The sequence below is a fragment of the Cervus elaphus genome, chromosome X (assembly GCF_910594005.1).
Source record: "Cervus elaphus chromosome X, mCerEla1.1, whole genome shotgun sequence".
Taxonomy (NCBI): domain Eukaryota; kingdom Metazoa; phylum Chordata; class Mammalia; order Artiodactyla; family Cervidae; genus Cervus; species Cervus elaphus.
This window is the reverse complement of record NC_057848.1, coordinates 32,638,174-32,650,268: the sequence shown is the minus strand read 5'-3', so window position 1 is coordinate 32,650,268 and position 12,095 is coordinate 32,638,174. Positions and strand designations below refer to the sequence as shown.

Sequence of the window (12,095 nt, the reverse complement as noted above, 5' to 3'; positions counted from 1 at the left end):
AGCAACTGTTTTGATGGAGTATTTTTATTATAGAGACAATTGTTAAATAAAAAGCTAAATATGCCCTACCATCTCTCCCTAGATATATAAGGTTATGTTAAAGCACATCTATGTTTATTCTATCATATATCAATAATTTAATATTAAATAATTAAATTATAACAAAACCCAGCAACTGAAGTCCCCTGCTATCAAATTTCCTGCATCAGTAATTTCAGGCAAGTCAATCCAGCAACATTTCAGAATAAAATGCCTTCTTGACTTTGACTTCTTGCTCCTTTCCCAAACACTGCATTTATCCTTCAGCCACATCAAGAGTTATCTTTTTAGACACACTGTATGTTATTAATGGGCTTCCCTGGTGGCTCAGTGATAAAGAATCCACCTGCAAATACAGGAGATGGGGATTCGATCCCTGGGTCTGGAAGATCCCCTGGAGAGGGAAATGGCAACCTACTCCAGTATACTTGCCGGGAAATTCCATGGACAGAGGAGCCTGGTGGGCTACAGTCCATGGAGCTGCAAAAGAGTTGGACACCACTTAGCTAAACAACAAATACATTAATAGGAAATTTCAAACTAGGAAAATGCTGATTCCTATTCACCAAGGCACTTACATACTTAAATAAGGTCTGTGGCTCTTTCAGCCTTATGAGGTAGACATGAAAAGCAACTAACTTGGTGACAGAGTTTGAGTCATGAGTCATTAACCTTTTAAGCTTACAGTCTTTTACTTTCACTAATGTCTACAAATTTACACCTAAGTAGATTCCTAATCATTTTTATCTAGCAAAATTCATTACTGTATTTCATCAATCTAAGACACCATTGATTTTAAGACTATTTTATGTACCACTGAGAAAGGAAAAAAAGGCTGATTAAAGTATGCTTTAGCAAGAATTTATAATACATCAATTTCAGGGGTATTAAATTGTCAAAAATAGGTGCCTCATTGAAGAGATGAAGTACAGGGGCTGATTTCAAAGGCTGTTGCCTCTTCTCACTCCTCAAGTGTCTGTTGACATATTTTTAATGTAGAATTAAAGTTAATGGGACCATTTTTTTTTCCTGAAAATGAACTGTCTTTTGGTTTCACTGCCCACTGAATTTTGGCTAGTTTTTTTTTTTTTTTTTTAATATTTGGCTAGCTTTTCAAACTTAAAATTTCTAACATTTCACTAGAAACTTCACTGTTACGTCAAACAGGTGATCTCAGGAATGTATTTGGTAGGAAAAGAGGAAGAACAAGATAGGCTAGAGAAAAGACAAGGTCCTAGTTGTTAATCACTGTTTTCAATATCTTAACTTAAAATTATTTTTTAAACCTTATAGTGTAAGAAGAAACAACTAACTGTTCTGGAGCCTTTATTATTATTTTTTTTAAGTAACAAAAACTTTTATTTTATTTTTTGTTTTTTTTTTTTGTTATATATCCATTTTTATTAATCAAAAGACCTTAAACCAAGCTTGAGAAAACTTGTTAAAGGCAAATTTTATTTACCTTTTTAAGTTACAAAAATATGCACATGTCAAAAATACAGTCTTGTCCATATAAGAGTAGTTCCAGCCATTTAAAAGTTATACAGAGTTTGGAAACAGCAATTCATACACAAGTCTCAAAACATTCATTTAACGAACAGTATACATACAACCAGTCAATTCAGTTATTGCTAGTTATATGCCACTTTTACTTGAGACTGTTCTCCTTTAGGGAAAAGGCAGTATTTGGGCAATCTGGCTGTTGCTACTAAAGCTGTGGTTTTAAAAAGTCAATCCAAAATTAGAATAAACTCAGTTTGAGTAGAATATGTGTAAGCTTTAGTCAGTACTACAAGGTGTGGTCTAAATTTCTGTTCCATCCCTTTCTCCTACTTAGTTCTATTTTATGAATATATCAGAAATGTGATGTGTAGTTTGCGACAAGAGTAAATGAATTGTTGATCTTCAAATTAAGTAACAAGAAATACTGAGTTGGAATGTGGAAACAAAGCTGGCACATCTAGTGTAAAAACATGAGAATGATGAATTCAAGAATGGAAAAATGTTTAAAGTTTAACCAAAAAACAAAGCTTTCTTTCTCTTTAGATGCTGAGACACAGAATGAATCAACTGGTTTTTCTGAAGTTTATAGGCTTATGAAGATCGTCTGTTCTCTATCTTTTCCAAAAAGAAAATGTGAGCTACACAACAGGAACATGTTTTATAACAGATCTTTTTGCTCAATGCCGTATGGAAGAACACTATCATGAGATTAAATAATTTTAGCTTTAAGTAGTAAAGAGATCATGCAGTTGACAGTGTAAACACAGGGAACAAATCACTCACTTTGGGGGTGGGTAGTATGTAGCAGACTTTTGGTCTGAAGTTCACATGGAAGACTTAGAAGTTAAGGGTCCCAAAGAGAGAGCCATGGCTTTGTTTCCAACTTTTCTGTCAGACCCTGCTGCAGGGTCAGGCTTATTGCTGACATTTTTCCCCAACAAGTTCTTAAATAAATTGAAACATATACTGGTGATAAGCATGAGGTGAACTAGAAAAACACTTAAAAATAATTCTTAGAACAAAAGTGACAGTCATGACCTTTTGGTAAAGATACTTATTACCTTAATGACTTAAATCCTAAAATTAGGCTACATTTTTAGGAGGTAGAAAACAAATACCCAAAACGTACCACTTGGCCATCCTTTCTTACTTGTGGCCAACCTCGGATCTATACATTTCTCACTCCTCATTCTCCCGTTAAAGCTATTAGTCCTACTACCATTTACTATCTAAAGTTGCAGACCTGGAGCTGCCAAGAAAAAGCTTTTAAAGAAGTCTTGCTTTTAAGCCACTGAGTGTATCCAACACTCGGGTATCAATTGAGAACATTTTACATCTCTCAAGTAGATTAATTCACTTCCTAAGAAAACATGCCAACGTGAAAAAAATTACTTAACATAAAAAGACTATTGAACATCTCTACATGTGATTCTAGTATGTCAGAGTAGTTATGTAAACCTAAACTAGTAATGTGTTCATTGAATTGCTTTGAAAAAGCCTTATATATAAACTGCATTACCAGTGTTAAACAAAAAAGGTACACTTTATACTACAAAATTAACCTAATCTAACAACAATAATAAACACTCCACTTCCTCCCAGAAAGTTACATTGTGCTGATATCCCATAGATAGTACTATAAAAAGATTTCCTTTTTGCGATATGCTGGGCTCACAGTGAGTATGCTAATACAGAGATCATGGATATGATGTTACTGTAAGAATGTCATTAGTGAAACATGTATAAGGCATGTAGAAAACTAGCATTAAAGCTCTTAAGGGCAATGATTCAAATTGGCAGCTGCTAGAAAAGGTGCTGCTAGGAATAAAAAAATATTAAAGAAATTTAGTTTCAGCACATACTAGTTTTTAGTGCTTCCACAATGAAATGAACTAATAACTCACATAAATTTCTGTTGCTGGAACTAATGGACCAAAAAAGAATGGACTTTTGCCCCCTTTAAATAGTAGCCCAATCCTGAAAACGGAAGCAGTCACTCGCAATCTTCCACACGGTATTGTTAGCAGTAGTCTGCGCAGTCAGCAGGAAGTTCTGGTTGAAGTAGTGTTGCTTGTTGCCATCAAACTTCACAGTTCCACTGGTCACAACAAGAACTGTGGTCTGGGCCTGAGTAGCTTGCTCTGCACCCACACAAGAAAAGAGAAGTGGTTGGATTCTTTACATAAGCAGATTTTCAGGCTTAAACACATTGTCTATAACTTAAACACTAAAAAAAGTTTCATAAACTGTCTTTAAGCATAATCTTGAGCATGCACACCCAAAGCCAGAAAACTCAATAACCATTTCAAAGATACTAACATTATTTTCAGTCCAGAAAGATTTTGGGTACTCTAAAATTTCAATATCTAGCTTTTTGGTTCCTGTGTTAATATCTCCTTGTTTTTTTTTTAACAGAACTTTGTCAAATTTTGTTTCTTAAGTTGTCATTCTTTTCAAGAACTATAAAGACAAAAAAATCACTCAGGAAACTACTGCTTAAGATGCTTAGGACCCCACCTAGAGGTTAATCTTATAAACTGCATCAATCTGCCTGGAATCAAAATCTGCCTTGACAAAAGCTACCCTTTCACATAACAGAGTAAATTGCTGTGAAATTTTAATAGGTTTTAAGATAATAAAACACATTAATCAGAGACATGGTATATTTTTTTCTCTTGAGACATTTCAAGGTACAGAAGGCAACTATTTATTTAGGGAAAACAGACAGTTGTTTCTCTCCAACAGAAATCATAGTAAGGCTCAATTTGCCACATGACTTTTAATAAGCTGCACAATCACTCAATCCACCAAAACCTACCACTGGCTCTCTGGAGTTAGATGCATCTAAACGAAGATCAAAATTTTGATTTGACAGCTGAATTTTTCATATTTAACTTACTCAAAAAAGTAATTACTGCTACCACTGAAAGTTGCTAGCTGCTTCTGGTGTTAAAGTTCAGTGCCCACTAAAGGAAAATAAGTACCTCAAAAGACCATGATCTTACCATGAACTGGCTGGCAATCTAACATATTGACCTGGAATTCACTAGAAGGCAACATGTCAAAAAAATTGGCTAGGGCTTCCAGCCCTGTAACAACATTTCCATTCCATATTAAAGTGGCCTTGTCCAGATACAGCCTGGTTAGTGCCTAAAAAGAAAGAAAAAAGAGGGAAATATTTTTGCTTTTGGGCAAATTATCTTGTAGAGACGGATTGAAAGGTTACAGTGAGTGTCTAAACATTTTTATATTTCTTCCTCCATCTCTCCTTCCCTTGCCCCCTCCATGGAGGACAATGTGAACAAGGTATCTGCCTTATAAAGTTGCTTAAATGGGTATTATCCTGTGCTATGCTGTGCTCAGTTGTATCTAACTCTTTGCGACCTCATGGTCTGTAACCCTCCAGGCTCCTCAGTCCCTGGGAATCTCCACTCAAGAATACGGGAATGGGTTGCCATGCCCTCCTCCAGGGGATCCGAACCCAGTTCTCCCACATTGCAGGCGGATTCCTTACCAGCTGAGCTACCAGGCAAGCCCTCTTAATATACTAGGCAGCTAGCTACTTTTTTTTCATATTTCACTGTTACCACACTGAGAAACCTTTGTATCAAATGGAAAGAGAGGCTTTTTTTTTTAAAGTTTTGCTTTCTGTAATTAAAATGAATTAAATGATCACAGGTTTCAAAGCCCTTGCAGCCCAGAACCAGTTTGAATCTCCCTCCCTTTTCTAATTCTGTAAAAAAAGCTGTCTGTCAGGCTCTACCTGTACCTTTCAATCCTAGTGTTTATATACATGTAAGCCCTTTAATGTTTGAACCATTTAATGTTGTATGTGTTAAGAAGAATTAGTTCCCTTTATCGCTGTGGAAATAGCATATTCAGTCCAAAAGAATCAGTAGTACTTGCTAAAGCAAAGTCTTTGATAAGTCAAGTAAGTTAAAACTCAAATAAGGCAGAATCCAACCATTAACTCTTTAGTCCCTGGAGTCAGTCACAGGAATTTAGTGTGTCACAAGGGACATTATTTGCTTAGCTCTAAATTTTAACTTAAGAAAAAAATAAATAAATAAATAAATTTTAACTTAAAGGGCCAACACATATCTGGACTCTGGACATGAACTATGTTGCTTTCTTTTTTTGCTACTTTGTCCTTGAAGGCACCAAGGCCCAACAGATGTCCACTGTTACATCCTGTGCCGGGTCCCACATCATCAAACATCAGTATCAAGAACTTTTTAGTCTTCTGCCTTAACAAAATAGCTTTTAGAGATATTAACTTCTGCAGCATAGACAGAGTTCTCTACAACACAGTGTTATACTGATAAGAGACCTAGGGAAGATTCTAGGTCACATACAGAAATCCTTAAAAGATATGGCTCAGGAACACATCGCAAGGAAAAAAGCTGATGAAGTGAGAACTTTCTCTGTGGAAGACTAAAAGTATCCAAGCCAGGCAGATTCTGTTTGTGAGTGCCAGATACAGCTGTGAGCTTTAACACAAAATTATCAATTAATATATGAAATTAAAGGGGCAAATCAGGGAACATCCTCTGTAATGACAGGCCCCTTCACTAGCACTAATACTATTTTAACCATATTGGTTAAATGATGTGATTAAGAAAATGTAATGAATTTAAGTAAATATATGTTGGGTCCCATGTTAAGTGCAGTATTTAATTCCCATTTACCACCCTAAAAATAAAACAGGTTGAGAGAGGTTAGCAACTTGCCCAAGGTCACAGAGCTTGGCAAACACAAAGCTGGGGTATGATTCCAGAGTTCACACATCCATAATGCCATACCAACCCTTTCCTAAGCAATGTGCTTTTAGAGAACATAGCTATCACTTATGAAATTCGGATGAATGGATGGCTCAAAAAAAAAAAAAAAGGAAATGGTATTTAATAAAGAATAGTAGTCTGTAACACTCACCCGTCTCCTTTTGTCCATTGTCTCATAGTAAATATTGACAAATTCCTCAGCAGCTCTGCACGCCTGATCTACATAAGTTTTAAATTCCTACAAGAAAAATTTCATTAAAATGTAATTACCAACCCTCCAACCCCTCACAAACATATCACCAACAAAAGCTGATGATTTCAATCATTTTATAACTCCATAAACTGTCTACATTCTTCCATATAAATTTGGACATTTTTAAGGTTAGGGCCTAAGTTTCCAACTTTCACTATTTTTAAGTACATTATGGTTAGGACATACTAACCATTCATTAGTGAATTTCAGCTTTTTCTTACTTTAAACATAAATTTACAATCTTTGCATGGCAACTGGTGTTTTAGGCTTCCAGTATTTTAGAAAACATTTACCTTAACAAAAAACGATGGGTTCTGAACCGTAAAAAAAAAAAAAGAAGCGTTGGGGGTGGGGGCGGTGCGGGCAGGCGCGAATTGCCATTGAATAAGTTAGCAAAGTGTTGAGTTCCCTTTTCAAGCTGGTAAGTTACTGATAAGTTATTCAAAAGTTGTTGAATGAGAAAAAAACTGAGTATGTTCGATGAACTTGTTTGAAAAATTAGGTACTCAGAAAACGTCCTCACATTATGTAAAAATTTACAGGAGTTTGTAAAGGATTTTAGCATACGTGCTGCCAAAGCGAGCAATATAAAGGATTTTAAAACGGAAGAAAAAGAAATGCTGTTGCGGTTTTCTCCTCCGAGAAAATTACTTTCTTCCCCAGCCATTTACCAGACCAAACTATTATTTGACTTAAGAACTAATTTCATTTCACTTTCAGGTAATTGAAAGTTATTTAAATCGTGAAAGGATAACAAGCCATAAGCAACAGACCCCAACATTCCCGACACTCGCTAGTTCCCATCTTAGGGTCCTTTCCAGGATCGGAAAGCAAGTGCACAGCCCTTGGAGGTGGGGAGGTGGGGAGGTGGGGAGGATCGGGGGTCGGCGGTCTGGGAATAGTTGGGGGCTTCAGAGAGCGGGCCCCGCCCCCGGCGCCTGGCGGGCCAAACCCTGATTCGCCGGTTGACCACGTGACCAGCAACCAGCCCGCCCCAGAGCCCCTCCCCTCAGCCGCCCGCGCCCCGCGCCCGGCACCCTGCGGCGGCCGGGGCACTCACCACAGCCATGGCCATCGGGGATTCCGAATTGCCCTTTTCCTGCAGTGGCGGCGTCACTACGTCCTCTCGTCCCTGGTTCCCTCGCCTGTGGGATGATCAAATACTTAGTAAGACAGCGAAACCCGCCAAACGTACAGAATTCTCTGCCCGCCCATTCTCTCCCGGAAGTAACTCGGTCCGATGTTAAAATCACCCCGATGTACCAACCTTAAGTACAGTTCTCTTCAGTTCCGACCGTCCCGTCCCGTCTGCCTTATGTATTCACTTGTTTGATATTTGTTAACTTAGTTTGGAAAAAAAAAAACACTCAGCTTTTGTAATTTGATAATCTTAACAAAAGTATCCATTTCTCCAAAATGTCCAAGGACAGCAAAAAAAAAAGACCTATTTAAAGCGTCCAATGTGGGGGCTTCTTTACTCCAGGGGGTGGGGAAAGGGCTAGCTGATAAAAGGAGAGGAAACCTACCAGATCTGTAGCGACTACGAAAAATGGGTGGAGCTCGGGGAAAAGCGTGCGACTATACTGGTAGAAAATGGCGTAAGGTTCTGGAACCTTCTCAAAGACTCAATCTTAACTGAATTTACCCCAGTGTATCAGTAATACTCCTAAAATTATTCACTACTTTGATTTGGCACTATTCAGTGGAAAATGTTCATTTACTTCTTCTATTATGAAAGGTCTTGCAGACCTCAAATGAAGGATTTCACCACTTTCCATGACGTACTCTCTAAAAACAGCTAAAATTTTACTGAGTGGTGACCGTGAGCAAGGTACTTTTCTAAGCATTTTAACACATATTCATTTATCACTTACACAATAACGCTATGAGGTAATCATCTCTGTTATACATTGAACACAAAGAATGATTAAATAACATGCTTAGGGTCACAAAACTAATTGTAATTCAAGTTTAAGTAGTTTAACTACCACTGCCACCGGACTCCACTCCCCAACATACTTCAAAACCACTCAAAGTCCCCAACGATTTCTGGGCAGTCAAGTCAGATATTTTGATAGTCTTACCACAAATAGCTGGTGTGTGGCTCCTCAGAAAAATCATTTCTTCTTTGGTGTCGTTCTCTGTCTCCCTGAGACCACTCACTTCTGAATTTTTTCATACTTCAATCTGCCTTTTTCCTGTCTCTCCTCCCTTCGGTCTGTCTCTAACTGAAGCAACGGCTCCTCCCCATACCCTATGACCTCTGCGCCCCTCTATTGACGTCACTTCCGGGGTGCCTTCCGTTTAACACCTCTCTCCTCCTACGTGGTCTCAATTGTTACTTGTATGCTAATGAATTTCAATAACACGTGTCCAGCACCGCCCTCCAACTCGTCTCTGGGTTGCAATTCTATTTATTGAATTTCACTAAATATGAACACCGACGTGCACTACAGGCTTCTCAGACTTGGTGAGTCCAAAATTTGAATGCGTTTTTTTCCCGCACTTATAATCTTCTGTATGCTTTCTGTTATCCGTGCGTGAATTTTTGGAATGTTTATATTTAATTTATTTGGTGTCTTTCCCCTCCTTCCTCCATCATTGCAGTTCATACATTCATTCAACAAATATTTATTGAATGCCTACTATGGGACAGGCATTGTGCAAGGTTCTGGATATATAGTGATGAGCAAAATAGGCATGATCTATACAGCAGCAATGGCACCCCACTCCAGTACTCTTGCCTGGAGAATCTCAGGGAAGGGGGAGCCTGGTGGGCTGCTGTCTATGGGGTCGCACAGAGTCAGACACGACTGAAGTGACTTAGCAGCAGCAGCATACCCTCATGAAGCTCACAATATATTTGGGAATAATGGACAATAAATGAAACAATGGATTACAGAGGAGTTCCAAGTAACTTGCCCAATTCTGCTCATTCTCCCTCCCTCCCAGCCTGTTCTGCCTTTCTTTCTCTTTCCTCAACACAAACTGATTGCTCTATTCTCATTTTTTTCCAAAATTCTTCTAGTTTTTAAAGACCTATCTCAGTCTAGCCTCAATTTTCCCTTCCAGACTTCTCTCCTATTATTTGCTAACACTGGCAAAGTTAACTACTGTTTACCAAAAATGACTCATGTTTACTGCTTTATAGGTGATCGTCTGGTATACAGTCCCTGATTCAGAAATATTTTCCTACCCATGACAGAGGAGATTATGCAGCCAGCCCCCTATTTGAGTGTATGAAGTTGGGACTGATTAGATAAATTTTGGTGTGTTGAGAGGCATCAGTACAATTCAGGAGATGGTTAAGGGGCATGGAATAGCTGACTGTAGGAGCAATAAACTGGGTTGTAGGGCTGCTTATGGCTTTTCTGTTCAGCCATTTCTTGGTCAATTGTAGACTTAATGGAACCAAAGCTCTTTGGACTTATCACCATTCTTATCTGAACCTTCCCCTTGGTCTTGATTCGAGAAGGACTAGTCTAGGTCAATCAGGGAAGTGATCTGAGCAGTCAGTCTCTTCTCAGGTCTCTAACTGGTGACCAGCATTCACTAAGTCTCCTGCTCTACCCACAGAGTTAGCCAGGCACATTTGGCCTGTTCACATTAAATAGTGCTTTTGAAAAACAACTTTTTTGAGATATAATTCGTATCACCCATTTAAGGTGTAGAATTTGGTGGATTTTAGTATATTCACAGAGTTGTGAAAACATCATCATGAAATTTTAGAACTTTTTGAATGTCCTGAAAAGAAATCCTTTTCCCATTAGCAATCATTTCCCATTCCTCTTTCACCCCAGCTCCTGGCACCAGCAATGCACTTTTTACTTACATAGATTTGCCATTCTGGACATTTCATATAAATGGAATCATACAATATATGGTTCTTTGTGTTTCAGCATAATGTTATCAAAGTTCATCCATGTTGTAGCATGTATCAGTACTCTTTTCCTTTTAACTGTAGAGTAATATTCCAACTGTATGAATATAACATTTTGTTTATTCATTAATCCATTGATGGGCATTTGGGTGGTTTCCATTTTAGGATATTATGAATAATTCTCCCATAAAAGTTTGTGTACAAGTTTTTGTGTGGACATGCTTTCAGTTCTCTTGGGTAGATATCTGGGAGTGGAATTTCTGGGTCATATTGTAATTTATGGGCTCCCCAGGTGGCTCAGTGGTAAAGAAACCAGTTTCAATGCAGGAGTCACAGATGTGGGTTCAATCCCAGTGTTGGGAAGATCACCTGGAGGAGGGTACAGCAACCAACTCCAGTATTCTTGCCTGGAGAAACCCATGGACAGAGGAGCCTGGTAGGCTGAAGTCCATGGGGTCTCAAGAGTTGGATGTGACTTAACGACTAAACCACCACCAGGGGACTATTGGGCAGATTGCCTGACTAGTAGTGATCAGATGATTCTTGATTGGTTTACTATTTTATTTTGGGGAGAGCCCAAAGTGTAATTAAGCCTTGGTTTGGTGACATTGACGCTTAGCATAAACCATTCCATTTTGGTCCTGTTTTGTTTTTAAACATAGACATTTTATGGGACTGCTGGATTGTTTTCAACAGTGGCTGAATCATTTTACAATCCTGCCAGCAATGCATGAGGGTTCCAGTTTCTCCACATCCTCACCAATGCTTGTTATTGTCTATCTTAAAAAATTCTTTTTTATTAAATTAATTTATTTTAATTGGAGGCTAATTACTTTACAATATTGTGGTGGATTTTGCTATATATTGACATGAATCAGCCATGGGTGTACAACACCCATGTGTCCCCCCCCATCCTGAAACCCTTTCCACCTCCCTCTTCACCCCAGCCCTCTGGGTTGTCCCAGAGCAGCAGCTTTGAGTGCCTTGCTTCATGCATTGAACATGCATTGGTCATCTGTTTTACATATGGTAATATACATGTTTCAATGCTATTCTCTCAAATCATCCCACCCTTGCCTCCTCCCACAGAGTTCAAAAGTCTGTTCTTTACATCTGTGTCTCTTGCTGTCTTGCATATAAGGTTGTTGTTACTGTCTTTCTAAATTCCATAGTATATGCGTTAATATACTGTATTGGTGTTTCTTTCTGACTTACTTCACTCTGTATAATAGGCTCCAGTTTCATCCACCTCATTAGAACTGACTCAAATGCATTCTTTTTTATAGCTGAGTAATATTCCACTGTGTATATGTGCCACAGCTTCCTTATCCATTTGTCTGCCGATGGACATCTAGGTTGCTTCCAAGTCCTAGCTATTGTAAACAGTGTTGCAGTGAACTTTGGGGGTACATGTGCCTCTTTAAATTCTGGTTTCCTTGGTGTGTATGCCCAGCAGTGGGATTGCTGGGTCATATGGCAGTTCTATTTCCAGTTTTTTAAGGAATCTCCACACTGTTCTCCATAGTGGCTATACTAGTTTGCATTCCCACCAACAGTGTAAAAGGGTTCCCTTTTCTCTGCACCCTCTCCAGCATTTATTGTTTGTAGACTTTTGAATGGCAGCCATTCTGACCGGCGT

The 12,095-nt window shown here is 38.4% G+C and overlaps 1 protein-coding gene across 2 annotated transcripts; it reads right to left on the bottom strand.

Annotated features, from left to right (window-relative positions):
* Nucleotides 1-1,467: 1,467 nt before the first annotated feature.
* NXT2 (nuclear transport factor 2 like export factor 2) lies at nt 1,468-8,775 on the bottom strand. 2 transcript variants are annotated; one of them, XM_043897334.1, is made up of 5 exons: nt 8,661-8,775; nt 7,637-7,721; nt 6,475-6,561; nt 4,548-4,692; nt 1,468-3,683 (listed from the first exon to the last, which is right to left on the bottom strand). In XM_043897334.1, exons 1-5 carry the CDS (start codon nt 8,753-8,755, stop codon nt 3,502-3,504), a joined length of 594 nt encoding a protein of 197 aa, XP_043753269.1. In that variant the 5' UTR covers nt 8,756-8,775; the 3' UTR covers nt 1,468-3,501. The 2 variants fall into 2 exon arrangements, with proteins under 2 accessions (XP_043753269.1, XP_043753270.1); XM_043897335.1 differs by lacking the exon at nt 8,661-8,775 and adding an exon at nt 7,844-7,985.
* Nucleotides 8,776-12,095: the final 3,320 nt, after the last annotated feature.